The 24,468-nt window shown below is 40.9% G+C and overlaps 1 protein-coding gene across 2 annotated transcripts; it reads left to right on the top strand.

The window, feature by feature from the left end:
* Positions 1–2,488: 2,488 nt before the first annotated feature.
* RB195_006464 (uncharacterized protein) lies at positions 2,489–18,187 on the top strand (the record flags this gene model as incomplete). 2 transcript variants are annotated; one of them, XM_064179555.1, is made up of 10 exons in its annotated part: positions 2,489–2,494; positions 3,260–3,418; positions 3,491–3,583; positions 4,407–4,499; positions 4,558–4,651; positions 6,541–6,652; positions 13,910–14,114; positions 16,259–16,288; positions 16,530–16,632; positions 18,057–18,187. In XM_064179555.1, the coding sequence occupies 10 exons, from the start codon at positions 2,489–2,491 to the stop codon at positions 18,185–18,187; spliced, it is 1,026 nt and encodes a 341-aa protein (XP_064036500.1). The 2 variants fall into 2 exon arrangements, with proteins under 2 accessions (XP_064036500.1, XP_064036501.1); XM_064179554.1 differs by lacking the exons at positions 2,489–2,494; positions 16,259–16,288 and adding an exon at positions 2,768–2,863.
* Between the last annotated feature and the right edge of the window lie 6,281 nt (positions 18,188–24,468).

Genomic DNA, 24,468 nt, shown 5'->3' with positions numbered 1-24,468 from the left:
CATCTGCTCGTCAATAATTCCAGACACTTGGGCTATCTTCCGGCAAAATCAGCCACGTACTGCAGTTGGTGGCAACGGCGCAGTTCTGAAGTTTACAATTTGAGCGATTTTCTCATTGTCCTAATCTTGAAGAGAAATTCATGATGTGGACTTAGGTAATGTGGTGTTCATAGACTAATTGCTTTTCTCTGTTTCCCACACAGCAATGAATTGTTCTCTGCAGAGTGTTCCTCTATTTCTTTCATTTCTGTGCGTGAGAATGAAGAACTGGAAAGGCCTTTCTTAAAAAGAGTATACAAGATATCCCCACAAATTAATCATTCGACTCCGATAGTAGTTTTCTACCATCCAGAAACACACATGTGTCTTTTCAGTGGTTTCTTCATGCCCTTAAGCTAAAATCCATTTACGACGAGCGACGAGTCGCAGCTTTGATTGTGGCTTGGGACCGCTTTATTCGCAGACAATAACCCAATTACGACTGCCACCACTATCGAAACAGAAGCCGGAAATGCTGCACTGCGAATTTCGGTCACCTTCATCTTCTATCTACTACTAATTCTGCTCATTAAAGTGAGCACACTGCGGTTTCCTGCACGAAACCGCAGTGTTTACGAAGAATTCTTGTAAAAACAGACCCAATTCGCAGCGTCGCATGCAATTTACCGCATAAAAACACTAACTTAAATTGGCTATTTTCTTCGGCATGAAAGCTCGCTTTCGTTTTTAGAAGTGCTAGAGCTGAACGCATTGCATACTGCCTCATTTTATTGCCGAACGTATCCCATTGATTAACCACTATCAGTAAAACCTCTTTTTTTCTTCTCCGCACACGCATTCTTCGTCTTACCGCAACGACAGATCCCTCTTGAGATAAGCTTCACTCTGTAATTACCTTCCTGTGTCTCTTCAGACGAATACTGCCGCTCTGACCCCCTCCTCTATGTCCGTTAGTGAATGTACAGGAATGACAGCCTTGTATTAACGTCGTAATGATTTTAGTTGTGGAGTTGTACGTTTTCCTGCCCTGAGATTTCGTACCAAATCCAAGAGGGTGGAATATGTTTGCACCACTCTGATGAAGTAGCACGTTACTTAATCTAGGTACACTGTTTTTTTTGTGCTAAGATTTAGGTTAGCGAAATAGTAGGAGGAAGTAGGGATCAAGTCTTACTCATGTTTTCTTCTAATGAGTAGAAGCGGATATAAAAAAGAACAAAACGATAAAATCCGTTAGTATTTATCGGAAATGGCTTTCTTAAATATTTCAAAAAATCTAGTTTAACTACATAAATCAAGTTTGGACCAAATTCTGAATTAAAGAAGGTGCTTCTTTGTTGAGAAAAGAGCATGGATATATCACGGAAGTAAAATCGAATAACTCAAACTGATGGTTTCCTGACTTTTAAGGAAAAAAAAACAGAAACACTTCAAGAAATACCACCGTAAAATGTCATTTAGGTTTAGACGTGCTTAGAGATGAACGCTTTAGATGAGAGAACTTCCGAGTGAGCTTTGTCGGGTTCTCCATTTTCCACACTCGACCGACATATGATATGGACGGTATATGATGAGGAGCCAAACATTCGGACTTTCTAATTTTATGGATTCATTCTTTCTAGCAAACGTGGATTCCCTTAACTGTTTTACAACAATGCCGTGCTAGGTTTGGAAATACATATTTGAGGAATTGCAGTTTTTTGGAGCTTTTATTTCTTCTATTTTCGGCGCATATTTTTGAAGCATTCAGACAAATAAATGGTTCTGTACACTTGTTAACTTTTACATCCAGCTCAGTCCACACTTGTGAACAGGGGTGAAAGTGCTCCCACTCGACACGTCAGATGACATGCTAGTTTATTGCTTTATTTTTGAGGCTGCGCATTCGTTAAAGGCATCACCCCACGAATCTGAGCTGGTGCAGATTTCAGGTGGAGTATTCGTATAAAGAATGGGAGACTACGAAGAGGAGGGTGATTCCGTCCATTTCTTCCTAATTGCCGTAAAAAACGGCCCGGAAGATACGGCTTCATTCGTTTTGGCGCACCATTTTGTACAAGAGGTTCGATTGGAGCGCGCCAGTCTTGTGCGGCGCCGCATCTTCTGGGCCGTTTTTTACGGCAATTAGCAAGAAATGGACGGAATCACCTCCCTCTCCGTAGTCTCCCATCCCGTATACGAATACTCCACCTGAAATCTGCACCACCTCAGATTCGTGGGGTGATGCCTTTAAGGTTCATATTCTGAGAACCGCTCTTAAATTGGTCAAGAAATTTTGTTTATCTGGACACCAGAAACTGCTGCTGGATGCGAATGTTTTATACATGGTTTCTTACAGAAGTGAATTAGATTCGATTGCGAAATGCTCTTCTGCACACTATTTCTGGGATTATTTCCGAGTTCCGAAAGCGCGCGGATCTCTGCAGAAACTCCAGTTGACTTTTCCATTCATCTGTGCACACATCAACGACGACACTCTCATGGGCATATGCAGGTAGTCGATTGGGAATTCAATAATTTCTTTTAATAGCAGCAAATTTTCGATGTTGCATTCCTACCACTATTAAACAACTAGATAAGTAAGTGAATAAGTATTGCAAGTGTAATATCGAAATAGCGAAACATTTGCTTGCAAATCCAGTGATCAGATAGGGGTTTGAGAGCACCAGGCCGATCAATTTATGCGACGATGCAACTCCTTACGCCCATATGAGTTGTGAAATAAAAGGATAAAGAATAAATTCTCTGGCTTATCAATCCACGTGAGATGCGCCAACGCGCTTTACTGCAATTCGCAATCGTTGAGGTTTTTGGAACGCGTGTTAGGTTGCACAATGACTTGCGGGGACCATCCGATGATCAGGTCAGTGTTTTTATTCTCCTGGACAAGTGTGGTACTAATTTGTTGAGGAATGAAATGCATGATTGGCACTAGAACGGTTTCGAACCATCGACCGTGCGGCCACCGCCAACCTCTTACGGAGTGCGCTTCACCCGCGCGAATGCGCCTAAACTGGATGTCATCATTCAGTGTGAAAGGTTGCTTTTTCGAGTAAACTGATCGCATTGGTAGTCCTGATTTATCTGATTTGTAGATTTGTAGAGCAGGTTTCGCGCTTCAACTGTTATATCAGCAAAGTACATCTCGAACGTAGCACTAAGAAGAATGTAGTTCAATGGAATTATCTGAGCTGACTGAGCTTTTTAAACCTGATATTTTCCCTCTGTTGCTGGATTCAGATAACATACATCATTCTAGTATCTTCCGCAACCAGCTCGATTTTGCCTGACCATGATGTCATCAAAATCACAAAGAGACCTTGCAAGAGATCAACAAAGCACAGTTTCCATTAAGCCGTCAGTTCTCTTCACCTGGCGACAGGTTACGAGCGCTCGACAGTGTCGGTTTGGGTTCCAGGTGAGGAATTTCCATACGTCTTTTTGTTTTAGCATAAACTGCCTACATTTCGACTGCTATATCTCATTCTAGGGTTATCAAGGCGAATACCGACTATCGCCGGATTTTGGCGCCTACGAGGAATGTCAGTACTCATTGTCACGACATACTCATGCGTTGTCTGAGGTGAGCTCTATTTACCAACGTCATGTGACGTTGGTAAATAGAAAAGCCGACTGGCTCAAAGACGTGTCCCGACGTTAAGTTCATTAGCATACTAGGGTATGCGCTATGCGACGCAGGGATGCGTGACTGACACAAGGTGATTCGTTAATTTACGATCGAAAGGATGTCAGGAGCGCTCCTAAAGCACGCAGATGTGTCGCGATATCGATTTGAGGATGTTTTCATCGTTCTTATACATTGCTTATGCTGACAGTGAACTCGTCCTTTAGGTGTTCTGCTAGTTTTTTAGATTTTTTCAGCTGAAAAGAAATTGAAAGAAAGCTCAGGATACTTCACTGAGAACGGTCACGTAAGTCTTTCCTCTACCTGTCACGCACACATATACGTAATGATCCTTGAAAAAAAAATCGGAAAGAAAATATAAGTTGACGTCGAATGTGTGGAGGAGGGGGAACCGCCCATCTTTTCCTAACCGTCGTAAAAAAACGGCCTGGAAGACGCCATTCTTTGCGTCGTTGCAACGCGCCGCCCTTGTGCTGCGCCGCATCGAAGTGCGAGCGGTCAAACGTGCATACAGAGGCGCGTTCGTAGGAACTAAGGCGGTCTCCACTCCGTTTTTTACGGAAGTTTTTTTTCTTTTTTCAGGTAGGGCTGAGCGGAACCCCGCGATCCTGTAATCTACAACCCTATCTGCAGCTTTTACCGCGGATTCCCTGAATAATATGTACTTACATTGCGAAAATAGAAAATGTACTTCATTATAATGCATGCTATTCTACTGTGAAACAATTAATTTATTATTCCTATATCGCAACATTTGCAGGTGCTCGCACGAGGAGGCCCTTTGAGCAAATCTTTGCGATTCAACTCTTCCAATCCGGACTGCCCCATAAACGAGTTACCAACTACATACGCGGTGCCCACTTTTCATAACACAATTTTTTTTCCTCAAAAGATCAATAAACTACATTCAGGACTACGTTTCTTGTTCTCTAAACGCAAATGAATGGTATATATTAGATTGGCACTCGTCCATTCGTTATGAGACCTATCACAACGGAGTTTACGGTTCGTTCAGTAGTGTCGTAAAATTTGGCTAATGTAGAATTAATGTAAAATTTGGTTAGGCAGGGAGTTCGTGGTAGACGTGGCAAACGTATAGTTTTGTCCAAACGCTTTCATTAATGGGCTTTCATCCTTCGCAATGTGATTAGGGTATATGGTGATGCAGCTAGGGGCTGGCTTAAGACCAAGAGCGGGGTTAAAGGCAGCATACCACAAATCTGGGGTGGTACAGATTTCAGGTGGAGTATCCATATACGGGGTCGTAGATTATGGAGATGGGGGTAGTTCTGCTCATCTCTCCCTGCATCACTGCAAACAGCCGCCTCCAGAATGCTGTTTTGTAAGATGCCATCTATTGCAACGCTCCACCCTTTGCGCCGCCTCCGCCCTGAGACTCGTCGAAAATCAATTCCCCCAGGCCCATAGGCAGTAAGGGACGCTATGCGTGCAAGGGTGCCATAGAAGGCGTCGTACAAAACAGCATTCAGGGGCCGGCTGCTTGCAGTGATACAGCGAGAGATGAGCGGAACCATCCCGGTCTCCATAACCTACGACACCGTATACGGATACTCCAGCTGAAATCTGTACCACCCCAGATTTGTGGTATGCTGCCTCTAAGAGAGGGATCCACGTCCACCGTTGATTTGCAGGAAGCACCACTGGATACGGATACTGCAAATTTTTGGCCAGACGGCCAGAACACCCATTTACATTGCAAATTTGATAAAAATGACAATGTAGGTGAGTGCGCTGTCTGGGCAGTCTGGCTAAAATTGCCAAAATTTACGTTGACATTTTTCTCCCAAAAAAAGAGCCATTGAATACCTCACCACTAATATTTAAACATGATCAATTTGTTTTGGTAGCCGATATTTCACTTTCGTTCCCCATCTTTTCACAAAGCAAGAATTTACATAGAATAGTGCTCGGTTGGGCAAATAAGGCTGAAAACGCGATGTTGAAATGAGTTGCTTGCAAGCCGTATTGACTACTGGATGCTTATAATTATGAGGAAAACGGTCCCCTGGAGGCAACATCATCAATTCTTTTGCAGGAATCAGCAGTTCTGAACTTTCCCAAACCTAATTACCCAAAGCAATAAAAACATTTAAAAGTACAAGTTAGAAACAAATAGTAAATATAAGAAATATTTGAATACGAGAAACCATATCTCAATCTCAAGCTAGAGTCTTCCTGGAAGTGCAAGTCTTCTTGCTGTAATTAAGCTTATGTTATAGGTCTAAAATAGTAATATATTTTAAGCTGATATTTAGGATTCTAAAGGATATTTTTTAGACAGGTAGTGTGCTTGGGGGCACCGTCTTTTTTCTCACAAATAACATTGACATATAACGTTTAAAAAACACTGTTTTGAAAGAACAGGGTCGAAATATTGAGCGATAAAAAATAGCTGGAATTTCCCTCACAACATCAGAAATGTTAATGACTCACTACTGAAAGAGTAATTTACTGTGCTATCCATTCCAATCATTTCTGTTTGTGGTATGGGACTGAAACATATAACCGGCATATTCGGCAAAGTAGATGTGATGTGATGTGAGAGCATTTCATGCTTCTCATCATAAACTCTCTACTTTGCCGAATTTCTCCACCTTAAGTATGTGGTTCCACCTGCTAACGTCATCTGTGACACTTTCACATACTTTTTCATTCATTTATGGAAAAATTTTTATTCATGCACCCAAGCAAAGCCCAGGAAAATAAGGCGGAAATATATAGACTGGAACTAAGGCGGAACTTTGCAGCTTGTATCTTTTAGGGAAAAGAGAACTGGAGAGGGCATTTCCGTTGTGCGAAGTGGCTAAAATGAAGAAAAATCGTCAAAGAACCAACAAAAATTAGTCCCGGAAATGTGGATAATGCTATTCTAGGCACCTACTACGCCAATCATACGACATCGTTTGTGTTCCAACCCTCGTACGTTCTTCTGCGGAATGGGAGCGAAGCAGAATGGCTTGCGAGATTAATCCGATTAGAGACGAGGTAAATCAATCATGTGAACTCTGCTATTGATTTTTTTTTAATTTTCCTCTCTCCACTGCCTTATCTCTGAGTAGATTGCCTTGAGTTTAACTTATATGCACAATTTTGACGCTCTTCACATCCAAACACTTTCTACTTGTAATTGTTTCCAATCCCCGAACATATTCTGAATTTCTGTCCTTCGCAATAACATTTTTAACTCTGGGGTTGTGTTTACCTCCATTGCGAGTAAAAAAAGATTACACATTGCTGGTGGCCGTTCTCGTTGTCTACTAAAGGACGTATTGTCCCAATTGTATTGCGACTCTTCCGAAAAGCCCCTATTGCCCGTTCTCAACGGCTTCGAATAAATCACACGCCGTCGTGGCCAACGATATGGCTATTACACTTCTCAGAGGTCGTTGTGACGTTCAATTCAGATGCTCCAAAGCTGCAAATTTATCTAATGGGCTTTGTCCTTTGTGATGAGGCCGGCAATTGGATTTTTCGGGAAATCACCTAGACGTAGTCATCTGCGTATCACGTCCTTCCTACCGCCGGCACCGCGATGAGAACTAGGTGTGACTTGCAAATACACGCGGCACTCGTTGTTGTGTTCCGCTAACCTGGATTCGCCGACATCGACACGTAAACGCTATTTTTCGCTACAGAAACGAAAGCTAGATTCATAGGCCGTTGTTAATCGAAACATGACTCCAATGTTTACAAAGAGAACCGAAAACGGGATTTTGCGAATGCTTTTACAGAAAGTGCAGCCGAATCACTAGTGTGTGTGCATAGTTTGGTGAATTGCGAGTTTTTATGCGCAATTTGATGCTCCTGAAAATTTGATGCTATTTCTGATCGTGGGTGTTTTCAGCAGGTCTTGAGCTAAAAAAATATTTCTTTTAGACAAGACGGTGGAAGACATTTCTTCCATCTCTTTCAACACTGATATTTTATTAATGGATTGGATGACTTCGTTTGCTCCAAGATTTTTGCGAACAGACAAAACGACGAAAATATTTTTGACTGTGTTCACAGCACGGATGATGCTGTTCTCACTTCGATCATCAACAGCAAGAAGAAAACCAGCGTGTTACTGCTACCGAGAGGATGGTAACCGGCGAAACTCAGTTTGGAAAGCGATTACCTAACTGGGATAAGCGTTGGTCAATTGTGATCTGAGAGAATTTCTCCTAGGTTATCTTTCGCTTTTCAATTCTCGACATGTCACTATTTCAAGAGAAGCGTTTTTCTTTAAAAAAAAAACCTTTCTTCCCTGAACTGGTTTCCGTGAACTGTGCAGCTTTCTCTTTATCGGCTTGAACCTCTAAGGCTTGGCATTTGTGCTGCGCTAGTAGCCTTGCAGATCAAGTGTGGACATTGAAGTTGGTCTTGGTTTCCGTATGTCCAGGGCAGAGTGTTTTTCAGTGCAGAATCCATTAAGGCGCAGACGTTGCTGAAACGGCAGTCGGCGCGGGTGCTAAAAATTCGTCTGGTCCCCTATTTCGTCCCGACATGTCGCTGTGGATGTTGATGGCTGGCGGGCGCCGCCGGTCGCGCGGGAGTCGGCGGGAACTCGTAAAAAGTGTGATTTATGAGATTTCTAGCGCTCCTCTTCGTTCAGATTACAGTTATGAAGAGAAGACTAATCAATGAACATTTTATGTGGAATGTACTCGCCAGTAATACTGCCCATCTCTGTACGCGTCCCAAAAAAACCAGCAAATTTGCGGGTAGATTGCGGCGACGACTAACTTCCGTTTTTCGGTGTGGGAACTTCTTTCGTGGTATTACGTCTCCCGATCATATGTCAAGTATTTGCATAAAATCTAACCAGGTTCTATTTTGGTGAAATCATTAAAGTAAATTGATGGAAGTTATTCTATGCAACTCCGACGTTAATTCCTTTTCCCAAAGGTGCAGAGTAAGCAAAAAAAAAGTTTGTTTTTAATTTAGATTAATTTTGAGCTGTTGACGTGTCGTTTTTCGAATAATGCCAAATAAACGTAGCTGCACATTTATGTGAACAAGGAAATCTGGCACGCTAAAGCTTGCACCATTGAACCGAGGCCAAAGGCAGCACTTCAGCATTTCTTTTTTAAACAGCGTGGTCTTCCACAGTAATAGTGATCGGGGAATTCCCACCTGCAGAACACAAAGGGGTTTTTTAAGGTTTTTACCTGGGAAACACAAAAAGGTTCTTTAAAATCCTTCTTTAACATAATGAATCCTCTGTATAACCCGAATTCCACTCAAGTCTGTTTGGACAATCTGACTAAGGCTTACTTCACCGAATTGAGAGGGGACTGACCAACACTGGCTATCCTGTCCTGTGTCCTTAGATTTCCTTATATTTGGAAACTGAACCTGGGATCACATGTGGGAAGGAAAATGTACAGTGGCTTAGTTGTTATTTTCTAAAGAGAAATCATGACGCTCTACTTACGAAGGAAGTTGTAGATAGTAAATCTGGCTACTGGAGCTGCCCCAGAGCAGTTTTTTAATCCAAAGGCTAACGAAAATGTCATCTCATCGTAGCGCTTGTGTTCCTGTAAGCACTGCTTTGTATCGGTCGTGATTTTTAAGAACAGGACCACAATAGTGTGTGGAAAAGACATCTAGTCACTTCAAAATATTTTCTTGATGAATATATTACCTATAATTTTCCTTCCATAAACGACAACATTTTGGACAAAGACTTTTTAGATTTTTGCTAAACATATTGTTGAGTGGGGTATCTCTGCTGTTGAATAAGTAATGAAAATATCAGAGAAGTGGGGAAAAACTTATGGAACAACCTGACAGAACATGCAGGGCATTTGCGGTCTAATGAAAGTCTTCCTTAACTGAACAGCACCTTTCTACCTCCTTAGAGATTTTGATCATGCTCTCTGCATTTTCCGCCCTTTCATTCGAATCAGCTTTTTGAACGCAGCGTCGGGGATGTGTCCTCAATCTAGAAAGAAGCAATTTCTAAAAACCCTTCCCTTTTGAAACAGTCAAATCCGTTGCAGAAATCTATATAAAACCTCCTGTTTTGATACGATTCTTTTAATCTCACATTAAGTGTATTTTACAGCGATTTAAAGAATACTAGTGGAAAAACTTAGTAATAAGTGCCAAAAAAATAGTTTAGGAGGTGCCCATAATTCTTACTCTTCTTGCTTTCATCGCTTCAACAATGTTTCAGCTATAATATTTAGAAAAGGAAATTCCTTACATAAATATGTGAGAAAAAATGGTAGATGCAGATCTACGCAGAGCAGCCACCATAGAAAAGTAACGCCGATAATTAACTAGTACAGTTCACCTGCACTTACCGTAGTAAAGTGTGAGCACACGGGAAATTGGCCAGATAATCAAGGAAAGGCTGTCCCCTTGAACAGCTGAGGGTTCCAGCCAGCCAGCCACCGTATGGAATTTCTATCTGCTGCCCGAATCGGCTCCCACTTTTCATTAGAACGGCCTCGGGTGCTCACTTCAAAGACGGCGCCGACACTCCCAACAATAACAATGTTTCTTAGTGTGGTGCTCGTGGATCGGTTTCATGCACTGCCTCGCATATTTTTAGCGTTTATCTGATCAGCCGTTTACGGAGAGGAGGTCTCCGGGGGAGGAATAAATTCGCTCGCATTCCTAAACAACTATCGCTCAGCCATTTTAGATGCGAAGGAACGTTTAGACTATGTTGATTAGCATGCTGAGCCAAGTTTACAAGAAAAAAGAAGACCACTTATTACAGTTCCAAGTGAGATTGACCTTCTAGTCAGAAGTCACTACAGAACTGTTGCACAAATGAACTGATTAATCTGAGAGCGCCGGGAATGTCTCATATCCGCAATGCTGATCCTGTCCATCTACATTTCTTCCATCTCAGCTTGAAGATCCTCCCAGTCATGTCTCTTCTAGGTGAATGTGAAAGTCTCCTTATACAAAATTGGTGGAAGTATGTAAAGAAGAAAAAGAAAACTACTAATTTCCATGAATGCAAAGGTCCATGCGATTATAATCGTCGGCACTCATGCTCCGAAGGATGTCTGCGACGTATCCGCCGCAACTCAGGCATCTTCTCCGCTTGTCATGCATTGTCTCTCACTTCTACCGTGCTCCAGTCGAACGCGTATCCCGGCCATTCGTGCAAACATAAGGTGGAAGAGAGGATTCCACGTGGGACCTCTACAACTAGATGGACTATACATACATGCCCTCAAACGCGACACACTAACAGGGGATGCCTATATTCTGGCGCAAGTCCAATATTCTGACTATCGGAAAAGTGTCCCTTTATTGATGTTTATCTAACAAATCGTGAATTTTCATTGTTGTTGCTCTCCGTGATTCTAGTCCCAATAGCTCATTATTCTGATACATATCAAAAGTGAGAAGTAGTCTAAGCTATAAAACGCGTGTTATGCTATTTGCAGATCGGGGATCATTTCGAAAAAGAGTCCTTCCAGAAGCAAGTTGCAACTGGCTCTTTTTCCGGTAGTTTCACGCTTCGTAAATTTAGGAACAAGTTAGGCTCCACACATAACCTGCTACTTTGCTTGAAAAAAAGTATCTGAAGTAAAAATTGTTACCAGTTTTATATCACATAAAATTCCAGATGCGAAATGCGTGCAAGCCTTATGTTCAAAATCCTGAAAACAGCTAAAGTGCGCTTTTAAACGAAAATAGAATATTTCCTATGCAGTATTTTCTAGAAGCACTCAGTTTTCTCTCAATGTAGTGGTCAGATCCTGTTCACTACTTCTTCATGCCCTCAGATCCGTAGCGCTAACACTGTGCTGATCAACACAATTCCTGCACGCACACCCCATAAAAATAATGGCTGGTGATTTAGTGGTCTCGCACCAGCCATCGCACAATCGATTCGTGTCGTTCGGTGTTTCGAGTAAAATCACACCTACGCGCGGAACTCTCGTCGAGCCCCCGAGCCAAGGTTCGGTTAGGTTACTCGAGGTTTTCTGTGGAAGAAACTAGGCTGGTTAATCGTTGCCGTACCAACCGAATAATTAACATTTCTATCCCTAATGCGTAACGTCATTCATGAAGCTTACTACCGTACTTCAATAAGCTCAGCTCACATACATCACGTTGTCCGATCTTGAAATAAAAAAACTTATAATAAAATTTCTAAGAGTATTCTTGTACTGGAGTGTAGAATAACGGTCTCTTTTCTACTCACATTTAATTTACCGCGAATTTCCTTATGCTGAAAAAAAAGAATTATGCAAGAAGGGAACACTCCAATAGAGTTATTTTTTTTTGTTTTTCGAATGACTAACTCAAGCCAAAAAATCAAACAAAAAGTGCCAAATGTTGGAACCTCTCAAGAACTCATCTTCATACTCCACTAGCTCTAGCACAGATCTCAAAAAAAAGTCCACTTAAAGAAATGGCTGTATCGTTGTGACAATTAGAGACAGTACCCAGAAATAGACTTGCGAGCTGTGTCGACTAAAAAACACCCAAAATTATACGAATTTCCGCGCCAGATAAGGATATATCGAGCGTTCCTTGTGGGGATTGACAGAAGCTACTTCCATTAGATTCCGTTCGCAGTTCACTTGTGAAATAATTCAATAAACATTAATATAATCTTAAAACAAAGAATTTCGTTCAATTTGCGAGCATCCCGATCTCCCCATTCCTACAAAGCAAGAACTTTAAAAATCGTACACCATGTACATGTGTTTGTCAACTACTGCAGATTTAGCGATGCAGGTTATCAACCATTACGCAAAATTCAGCGAAATGTGTGGTTAATTTGGATGCACTAGCTACGTTCAGAATGTATTTCCTCTTTTTTTGCTATTAATTCATAAACCTGCTACTTTTTTAACAGCACTTATGTGGATTAATTGTGGTTCTCTATTCTATAGCACTTCTACATTCAAATCAGTCACAGTAGACCAAAGCATCAGAGAAAATCTCTGTGATCTCTGAACAATTATAACTAGACATTCTTCCAACTAATAAATCTATAAATCTAATTATTTCAACTATAGAACCTCTTCTACAATAAACAAATTTCTTCCGACATCTAATTTTCCATGCACCTGCCAATGTCACCTTGCTTTTTTTTTGTCCGTCGACAGGATACGCTTCTTTAAATAACGACCATCAGCTGTCCTTGAAGAGGACGTTGGCGGAGCTGGTGAGAATCGTCGAAAAACTTCTATCGGATGCACATTTGACTTTAGTATTTGAATGCTGGTCATTCAGCATCACAGAGCATCCAGAACGGCATAGAACCAGAAATTGCAGAAAATTTCTTAATGAGCTCATATGTACATTACGGTACCTGATTCATGGTAAAACGAAGTAGATTCTTCTGATTGTCTACAGATTGCTTTGCTACTCATATTAAATTGTATTCATATTAAAGTTAGTACTTTTGGAGGGATAATTTTAAAGCTACCTACGGATCCATATTTTAACTGTGTCCATATTTTTTATGTTTTTGAGATACTTCTAGAATTATCCTTATTTTAAGAATTATCTCCAAGTTTTTCTTCTGCATAGAGGACTTTGCGACTAAAGGCCACTGTTACCTTAGAAGCTACTTGGTCTTGGGTTCTCATCAAATTCTTCAAAATTAGACAAACTAAATGCTGTGGTTTGGAAATTTTATTGATATGCTTCATGTGCGAGTTTATGATCGAGTAACACTGTCCGCTGAGGGACATCCAGCAGGGCTCTGAGGTTCGTACTGCCGGTGTGATAATCACCTACAATCAACGTCATAAGGACGGAAGAGCTACACCCACCACCTAATAATTCTTCCCAGCAAATATTCGGATATTCGATTCGATTGCGGTCCATCCATATAAAATTACTATTGGATGTGAGAGTAGCTGAACATGACAGTATACATAGGTTTCTGGGCTTTTAATGCACTGTTTATATAGTGTTGGCTGGATTCTTTTCTTCTGTTTAGGATTGAAGGATTTTAAAAATGGTGGCCCAGAAGAGGTTATGAGAGATTTTCTCCTACGTCATATCTTGTTAAAAATTTGAGGTCACTCGACCAAGAACTCGACAGTGAATTTTAAAAAAAAATCGAAAATTATGTGGAAAATCAAACGTGCACTCGCTTTTCCAACGCAAAATGGAGGAATTTGTCCGGTGACATCCCATCGTTTAGTGCTAATCGCATAACATCTTACGGTATCTTCAGATATATTCAGCTTTATTTTGAAGGTGATTGGCTCATTTTTCACAACCTGACGTTCCCGGCTGCCCCAGCTGAATCGATACTCATTTTAGGACTAATGGGTGCGATCGCGCATCGCTCCTTGTTCGCCTCGATGAGTATTGGCCCTATTCGTCAACTGTGGCGTTGCACTACTACGTAAGAGATGGACGACGGATCTCCTACGACGGTCATCTGATCACCGCAAGTGTGGAACGATGGCTGCAGCACGACTTCGCACTGCAGGCTGAGCCTGGAATCCACGAAATTTGCGCCCAGGTTGGTTCATTTAGTAACAGAACTGCTCAGATTATGTTGATGCTCTTCACTCCCACGCTCTTCGAAAAAATGCAGCTGTTTTTGGGATGATCTTTGATTCGAAAGGAAGATTTTGCGCACTTTTTTAATGGTTCGTCCCAAAAACAATTTCTCTACAAAGTATAATTTGTATAAAAATGTGTATATAATTTGAAGTAAATTGTTTTTTGGGAGTCCTTGATGAGTGGAACGTTTGAGAGAATTCGAAGAATGCCGTTGTCAGTTTATTCATTTATTTGGTGCACCGAAAGGTGCGTTTCGAGCAAGAGCAAAAGCAGAACCAAGCTGAAATTCCACTTGCGCTTGTATGGAGGAGGTGTAGGGTTCTTTCACTCATACTTGTAGTGAGTTGTGGGGAAATTTTCTTGCAGTGAGGGTAAAAGTTCTCCGAACGAGATCCTTTTTCTAAGATCAAAAGAAGAGCGGCATCCGCGAAGGTTAGGGTGAAAAACTTGACCAGAAGGTAGACCGGGCACTAACGAAGGAGTTCACCTGCTTCCGCTACCATTGAACGAAGCAGTCACCGTTCCTTCAGAGAAATGCGACAACGAGAGGCATGGACCAGGGTGTTTAAAATTGGCTCAGTTGTCCCCTCGAATTCGTTCGATGCCAAATTTGTGGGCAGGATTAGAAGATAGAACAGGTCACATTTACCAAAAACAATGCTGTATACCGTTTTAGCCTTAACGAAAGTGCAAAAGAAAGCTCAGAGATTAGCGGAAGCCTGCTTCGCTCCCTTTCCAAACAGGGCTGCCTTTAAAGAGTTGCTTGGACTTGAACACACAAAGTTCCGGCTTGAACATTATTGAAAACAGCTAAGGATAAACTATAAAGTCTGGCGTATCAATCCGCTTGGTATGCGGCAAGACGTTTGAGATGCGGTTCGGAATCGTTATGGTTTATGCGTGTATCGCCTATACAATGACCTGGGGGGACGAGTCCATGTATCAAACAAGTGATTCTATCCTCCCAGACAAGTATGATACCAATTTATCGACCATGGAGGAATGAAAGACATGGTTCACACTGGAGCATTTCCGAACCATCGATCGTGCAGTCACAGGCGAACCGCTCGCCGTCCGCCTGAGAACAGATAGATTGGGGAAATTGGGAACGAGTACCCACTACTCTTATCAAGCTGCCCAATACTGTTATCCTTAGCCATGCCTTTTTCTTCTTAGTAAATATATGGCGGATAACCGCAACGGGGGTGCGAAGTGAGATGAAGCCTGAATTGAACGATCGCGCAGCGGCCAGACGGTTGCAGTAGATGCATTGCAGCCGACGGGGTCTACATGTAGCTCGGCCGCTGTACTTCTCTTAATAGGATCCTCGTCTTTGCTCCTATTCTGTAATAAAGAAAACAAACAAAGAGAATTGGGTAAAAACGACCCGACTTGCATGCAGTTGCGTGAGCGATACGGTGGGACTCTCGCTAGTTCCAGTCAGGGGAATGAAACTAAGCAAGGATCCTGACGCTAGCACAACCACTTGTGCAATTGCACCAGAAGTGAGGCTGATTTGTCTCGAATTTATAATACTTATTATACTTAGTTATCTACATATATAATCAAGTTGGATCAGTCAAACGTGCTCAAATTGTTGAGGCCAAACCTTACAACAATACCCCGTATGATTCACAGCCCTTCTTTCCAAGAGAACTTTATTTTTAAGGGATTTCGGCTGTGATCGATCAGTTTCTTTGTGATCCGTTAGAATAATTGCGCTATGGAAATGCGAGTATATCCGAGCTACTGATAACGTTACTGGTTTATTACCTCCCTAATGGTGGTTTACCTACATTTAAGACGATACTTATTCTTTTTTGCTCTGGCAAATCACTTGTACTTAGTTAATTTTCTGTAGGATCTTTAGTGATCTTATTCATTTTTGTTAATAATGTGCTTTGACAAAATCTGTTTGAGTGGTACCCTTCCTTCCTCCTTTTTTAAATGTTGACGTCAAATTTTTTACTCGTCTTGCGGCCATAAGCTTGGAATACGATCCGAAATTCTGGCCTTTTTCTGTAAACGTCAGCGGGAGAAGTTGTTGAACCGCATTAGTGTACCGAGCTTAGCCCACTTTCTACAAGTTGACTGTTTCAGATGGTGGGAAAGCCACACATCCGGCACCGAGTTTGTCGAGTCGTTGTCGACCGTCTGGAATGCCCTTTTCCCCGAGGCAGCCTAGCCACACCTCTGTCGTTTTCCTTACTACATCTCCTCTCGTTAATCTACCTTATTTCATCATATTCTTTCTATCCTGTTCTCATCCCTTAACAAGAGAAAAAAAACGAGAAACTGCTGGATCTCATGAACTTCTGGTTTTTACAGAACCCTAACACAACGTTTATTTTGTGGTTGTGGTGGCGTTTAGTCTTTGAGTAATGGAAAACTTGAAGATTCAGTGTTCATGCGGTTAAAAGTGCTTTGCATGCATCGATTTTGTTGTGATTTGTTCCTGCAAAAATTAGTTCAAGGTGAGCTTTAGAATGCATGTTTGTCGTTGTGATGATCCTATTCTGGTGTTCGGGCAGATTCGAAAGAGCTGGCGGTGCTATCTTGCAACTGATATGGGTCTCACATCTTTTTCTTATCAGTAGACAAATTTAGGAGAATGAAATAGTACCGGCTGTTTTATGCCAAGATTTTTTTGCGATGCTGGGATCAACGCGAAATTTTTCACTAGTGCACTTTCAGCTTAATTCACTTTTGTTCTTCTCATTTTGGTTTTTTTTTTGTTTTTTTTTTGCACAGCTTTGAAACGGCGCCTCACAATTAAATTACTTCTGTAATTAGTAGTCAGCTTAATTAAATGGGTGAATTAAATGATTCTCATCAAATATTAGAGGGTTTGTGGACGTCTAAGCCATCCTCATTCCTCTCCAGCTTTTTCGTGATCGTTAGCATAAATTGGATGGGTGCCCATTCAATACTAATGAGAAATGAAAGGCTGGGCACAAATTCTACACGCTCGTATGAAACTCGGAATTTTTCGTTGCAAAGAGTTTAGGGGACTTGAAATACACCCCAGAACACTTTGGAAAATCATTTTTTCCTCGTACTGGGGACCCTCAGAGGGGGAGATCATAAATGAATGTATGTCAGAGGTAAAACTATCCAAAGTTTTAATCTTTATCCTTATGATTGTTTTTTCCTCATTTCCAGTGGAGTGGCATTGGTATTGATTGTGCTTATCATGTAATTCTGGCAGGGCAGGGGGCTGGAATTGTTTTTCTTGAATCCACTAACACCTCTCAATCATCATGAGATGACTTTGCGCATCTGAACGCCGTTGAACGATGTCAGCCATAGTGAGGAGGAGAACATTGCTGGTTAGATCGATCCTAGTTTTTTTGTCCACTGTAAGAGAAGCAACGAGTGTCTGACGGTAGATGTCACCTAATCCGGCACCGTTGTCTGGGGTTAGGTTCGCCAGCTAAGCACTGACGTGCATGAATAGATTAACAAGATTCCTACTCTCCATCAAAACGATCTATCTCCTGTATCTCAGTGCTATGTACGATGGGTTTGTTCAACCAAGTGAACGCGACGCGTGACGCACGCTTCTTCTCCACTTGACACACACTCCCTTCCTGTTTTGGTTCAGTGAAAGACGCAGTTAAACATGCTTTTCTCCTACTAGCGCAATCGCACGTGAAATTACATACGCCTTTTTTATTTTAATTATACCAATTGAATTAAATCACCAAGTTCCAAGTAAGCACCAGTCAAACGAGGGATTACCGAAAAACAGAAAAATCCTTGATTGTTCTTCTTCTGTATTTCCCCAAGGAATAACATAGATATCTTTTTTTGAGAGTTCTAAACCTTAACCCAAGAACTACCTTGTTTCTCGTATCTGGGTTCAAAGCAAATATGCTGAACATTTTATCTTCTACAGAAAACAAGTTCAAAAAGAACTATGTTGGAAATTTAATGAGTATGTCACGTAATGCGTGGTGCTACTGGAGTAATTCTCCACACCTCCTCCTTATTCGTCTGGAAGCAAATTTTCAGGAAGTCGGATTTTAAGACCAAATATTTACTATCCCGATGATATTTATTTACTTATTTATATAGGTAAGTCATATGTTCTTGGACTTCTATGTTATGCACTGCAGATCTCACCATTACAAATAATTTCCTACAATTTGTTGTTTAACTCAATTCTTCCCTTCTTAATCGTCCTAGATTTAATTCTTAATTTCCTATTTATGAGTGCAAGTTCTATGTTGATGTTTTTTTTTTTGTTTTTTCGTTACCTGTTATCACTACTTATTACCTCACCAATGTAATAAAAATTAATTTATTTCCACGTCGAGAAGAGACTTTACGCGCAGCACTTCTTCGTCTTAGTAGAAGTTTCTAATTCGGTTAAGCAAATAGAGCTACAGCTTTGTTACGGTGAAGTGACGGCACATTAAGTTGTATTTATTCACCACCCAAAAATTAGTTAACAAAAATTGTCGACAACTTAGTTGTCGTGCGCGCAAAATGTGCGTCGCCGCGCTCGTGTCATGGATTCGGGGTCTCGACTAGCCGTTTCCTCGAACAGCAACGATGCACCAACCGACTGTGGCGATTTCCCAAAAATTATGTTCCTCTGACGTTTATCTGCTCTCCTCTGAGATGATTACTTTCATCGACTGAAAATTCAAGCAAAATGAATGACGCAAGTTTTCCCAAAAGTTAAGCCGAAAGTTAAACGTGATTCCTCTCCAAAGAATCTCGTAGAATCTTAAGAGAAGGAGAAACACAGGTAGTTTTACTCTGTTTGATTTTGGTTTTCTTAACAAGAACCTTAGATTGACAGGAAGATGATGGATTGTAATTCTGGAAAATGAAACTGAAAATAAATAATAATGAAAATAAATTAGGTATTCTTCAAATCAACTTTGTTTCACGTCAGTGTTTGCCTAAGATAAGGGAGATTTAGGGGGGGGGGATTGGCTAATGTTTCGTCCGTACATTACGTTTCCCAGAAACAAGTTGCTGTTCACTTTTGTAATTTCACGACATATTACTATGTGTGTAGGTTCTTCGATGTATTCAATGGAAAATTTAAAGTTGCAAAAAAAGTAATGTCCAGAAAAATATGATTACTTGACATGAAATATCTTTGGTGTATGACGCTCCTGCTTTTTAGTGGCGAAATATGAATTCATTTTCTCCACATGATATCGTTCAACGGCGATATAAATCAAGTGCAGTACCTTTTTTCTCCTCAACTTGTCATCCATAGGAAGGTCATTCAGATGCCGAAAAGTAACGTTCATAACTTCTAAATTGATTGCATTGAAACTGAAATTTGTAATTTACGCAGTTACTTTTCAACGAAATCTTGTTGATGACTGTATGTAGTTATTGTCGAAACCTTCAAAGTAGCTTTTCGTACTCGTCCCATTCCTTTTTTAACGTAAGAAATTATAATAATTTCTGCAAAAGCAGTAATGATCGTTAAGACGAAATCAACACTTCAGTTATTAAGATATGTTCACCTGAACGTCTGTCATTTTCACCTTTATGGAATTACAAGAATAGAATTCTACCGATTCTTTTTCCATGTACCTTCTTCTACCATGAGGTAGGAACCTGCCAACTAAAAATATCCAATAAAATTGCGCCCTTTCAATTTTAATGCCAGGTGGATTCTTCTCCGAGTTTACTGGTGGGCTGATTTTTAAGAGAGATCCCAATGTTAGAACATAGTGAGGTCTCTTTTCAAGAAATCTTAATTAATTCAAACAATTCGTTTTTCACACGCACTGAAACAGTTTTTTTTTTTTGCTCAACTTTTGCTCGCTTAAAACTTCTCGAAATCGTAACTGATTCCCGAATAATTCACTGCAAGAATTCTCAAAGTATGTGCGCTTACTAATATTTGTGCGAACTGCCGACTACTAACGCAGACGTTCTCTTGATTCTTGTTCTCCACAAATATGAGGATTTACAAAAGAAGAAAAGAGAACCAATTCACAAATTCCGAGCAACTTACCTTTACCTCATTCAATTGTTTTTAGGATATGAGTCTCCAGTCACTGCTTTCAAACTTTAAAACATTTAGAAACATTAGGGACAAATCGGGGGCAATCGTATCCCTGCGCAAGAGATGAAATTCGTGGAATGCAGGTAATATATTTATATAATAATTGGGAACACGTGACACTACCTGTGGGTGATTTACATGTGTTCGAAGATATGAGACAGTACTTAGGGCATTTTTCTGCACCATCATACCAAAAAAAAAAATCAAAAATACCATACAAATACAAAAATACCATCACACACTCTCCTGCCCAAAGCAACCCATTGGTGATCGTATGCGAGAGTTCAAATATGCTCCCTTCTTACTCTCACGTCCCAAGAGGAGAACTAAGAGGTGAACGATCGCCGGTGTGTTAAACTATGTAGCCACAAGTAATATATACCTGCTGGATATATCTAACATTCAACCATGTTAGTTCGATTAAAATAACAACCAAAAGATTTTTAGTGTAGTAGCCTCATTTTATTCTCAGTTTCTTTCGTGCCACTCGTTGTTGACGTTATTTGAACTACTCGGATCTTTTCCTACCTGATAGCCTCTTCTGTGGATTAGATATCATGGACGGGATAAATAGACATTTCCGTGAGGGCCTATTTATCACCTTTTTGCTGAGAGCACGAGAAACTTTTTAATAAATCATCGATTTCATTTATGACTCCCATAATGAAGAATTCTGAGAGTTTTATGTCATCCTCTATGAACTTTCATCGAGTACACAGATTGAAGTCTAACGAGAGTTTTGGAAGAGGGCCTGAAAGATGAAGGAGGACTGTGGGAGGGAGGGTGTGTTTTCTACAAAAAGGTCCTTACTTTTTTTTAGACAAAAAAAGCGATATATAAAATGCAGCATTTATTTATATGATTACTGAACATATTCGTACACTGATACCTGATTGGTGCGATTCGGAACTTTAGAGATTCCAACTGCAAAATTCTGAAATCATTGCGTATTTTGTTGCACTGCAAAGTTCTTGGAATAGTAGATACAGTTGATCCATGTATTATGCTTGAAACGATTCAATGGACCAAACATGATGTTTGTGCGACTATGAAGTGGGATACAAGTAACGATAGAGTAGCTATGGGGGATTCCAAAGGAACTACGAAAAAACACTCCAAGCTTATGTCTGAAAAATTGCACCCATTTCTCAGTCACTGCAGGTTTTACTGTATTGCAGTTCCTACTTTTGTACAATAGGATCACCTGTTGACTTGATCAATATCATAGAATAAAAACGAAATTCTTTAACGAATGGTTTGCTGAACAACAAACAAAAAAAAAGGGAAAGGGATACACCGAAAGAAAAAAGAGGAAGATGTAAACTGATGTGAACAAGTTTTGACCTAAAATTTAAATAGCGATTTGTACAAGGTGGGCCGGTGCATTGCATTCGGGTCCCAATTCCCACCAGGAGCAGACGTTTATTACCAGATTTCTGGCATCGTATCTGCTGGGATTTGAATCTGACCTGAACTACACATCACCTCGGATCACCTCTTCTCAAATGTTCTACGTTTTGAAGGACTTGAAGTTTGATTCATTTGAAACTCGATAGGTTTTCGAACCGATCAAGTCTATTGTGCACCACAGAGGGTCAGCGCCTCTAAATTCTTAGCTTATCCCTTAGTTTCTCGACTCATTTTGGTTTTATGCTTCACACTGCCTAAAGAAGTTCAAGAATCTCAGTAAAAATATTAAGAATACTAGAATTTTAGTTGGCTGAAAGCGAGGAGGAGATCGGCGGATAGAGATTCGAATTCACTGAAAAGAAAATGGAGATATGGAGTCGCCAAACTTTCGACGTAGATTGCATCAGAAGTTCGGCGACGCGAGTTTCCCCGAATGTTTTCCTCAAAATCGGAAACAATCTCGACAAGATAATGGAACTGTTCAAAACATTAGACAGCAAAACAGTTAGAGCTCATTCAACGTGCACAATCCTTCCCCTCATCTTTCCTCACAAAATAATTAAACAGAGTGAAGGATTCATTTCCGAACGTTATAAGCTAGAAACGTCCTCGGTTTCTTTTCTTTTTTTTGCTTTCATCAGAAAAGTTCATATATGTTTGCGAGTTTTACATGTGTTCAACCGGATGAGCGCAACACACAACGCATACCCTTCGTTTCTCTGCGTGACACGCTCCAATCACACACACTCTCCAAAAACAGACTGTTCGCTAACTTCCTTCGCTAAGGCAAAGAAAAATGATCTTATCATGGTTCATGAAATCCTCTATGGTTATAGTAGGCTAGAGGTCTCTGATTTCTTTTCCATCCAAAAATCGATAACCAAAAATCAGAAACGAAAAATTGATTTTAAAAAGTCATGATCCAACGTTGAACAATGGCTCTGCCATCTCTGGGCGGGTAGGTTTCCGTTAAAAGAGCTGACTCCGACTGTCTGATTATGCGCACGATGTTTCCCGTGCTCACTCGGCCCTAAATATTTGTTTGCATTTTTATTTATGAACATTGTCACAATACTTTCTATTATTTGGTTTATTTATGTATAAAAAAAACCGTTTAGGAATTTCTTGAGCAAATTAAATAATCAGATTTTTTTTAGTTCAGTAACGCACAAATATTTATTTTTTCATTCCATATTTGTAATGCTTGCTCCTTGTATGCTCTGCTCATACATTGACACATATACAAATAAAGACAACTATGTAATAAATAAATAAATTAATCTGCAAGACTAAACAAAGAATGCAAGCAAAGCGGGTCTCGAGGCTAGAAAACACCAAAGCAAAGAGCAAAACAAGTAAACACTGACAGGAACGTCAACTAATTCCCTGTCCTGTGCCTTATCTTCCTCTCGTAGAAAAGTTTGACAAAGCGGTTGATATTTCAATGATCTATATCTCATCCTGTAAGACATCCCTCAAAAACGTTTGTAGATGCCGTCAGCACTTCCTACATCCTTGCCAAAAATTGTCGTTCGCTCACCACTAAAGAAACCATTATTCCTAAGAAGATAGTCTGGGGCACAGCGATTAAATTTCAAAAGCTTTTTTTTATTATTTGACTACTTAGATTTTGCTCTTAGGAAAAGAACTGGGCTATTCGTTCTTTGTAAGAAACTACAAGTTCACTGGTCAACTTCAATTGCATAAGATAAAATATTTTCCTGTACCTCGTAAAATTTAACAAAGGGAGTTGTTTAAAGGTGGAAATTGTCCACGAGCATATTTCCATTTGTTGTCCAAATGCACAGTTAGGTGAAAACGAGTTGATTTATGGGGAGATTCCTGAGAGGCAATTAAGGCGAACTCTGCACCAGAACTAGATCTGTAACGAAGTGAGAGGTTGCCTTTCTACGTAACTTTCACTTCTTCTAATTCATAACCTGTGGACAATTACTTATCTAAAAATTCTGCCACATCGACTTTTTACAAGTCATTAAACTAAAGGTATACGGTAGTTTCGTGGAATGCAACTAGCTCGAATTAGTCGTACGTGGGCACGTTGCGAACCAATCGCTATGGTCAGAATGAACATCCTTACCGTAACCGACGGAGACGTCATCAACGCGATCAATGTCGGACGAAGCCGAACGCCGAGAGCCGAAGAAACAACACCGTGTTAGGACGACAAAACATTCGTTTTGTGTTCTATCATAAATCCTTTTCCATTGATTTTTCGCGTAATCGAACCGCGTAAAGAGGTGTTGTTGGCAAAGCGCCAGGGCAATAAAGCGGCGCGCAGCGGCGGCCTCGTAAATCTGAGGAGGCACGAACGATGTAGAGGCACAGTGCTGAACCACGATGAGAAAAGGAGAACATGGGAAAGAAAGCGAAAGTGGTGTCCAGCAGTTACTAGTTACTGAACCCTGGTGTAGCAGTTGCGATCGAGCCGCGTAAGTTGAGATCAGCGGAGTGATCGAGGTAAGGTGGGTGCGGCAGCCAAGCGTCAGAGATGATTTGAGTGATTCGTCAAGAAGGGTAAAAAGTCTGAAAGGCATGCACAATTCAGCTCAGTTATATCCTGAAGAAGTCCACATCAGCAACTGAAATCCACTATCTCCGCCCCACGGCATTGATCGAATTCCACGCAAACCCTGGAACTAAAGGCCGAATTCATGCCAACGAACCGAGGGGGTGTAGGCAGCATCGATACGATAGTGGCCAAACCGTAGGTAATAAATTTTGAAGCGTTGGACGAGCGACCGGGGCGTGGCCTCGCGGACCGCCGGGCGCGCGAACCACCATAACGTGGATTGGCCGGCCGCTCGCAGCCAGCACCTCCTTCACAGCGATCGCGGAG

The sequence above is a fragment of the Necator americanus genome, chromosome I (assembly GCF_031761385.1).
Source record: "Necator americanus strain Aroian chromosome I, whole genome shotgun sequence".
In the NCBI taxonomy this organism is placed as follows: Eukaryota; Metazoa; Nematoda; class Chromadorea; order Rhabditida; family Ancylostomatidae; genus Necator; species Necator americanus.
This window is presented reverse-complemented; position numbering and strand designations above follow the sequence as displayed.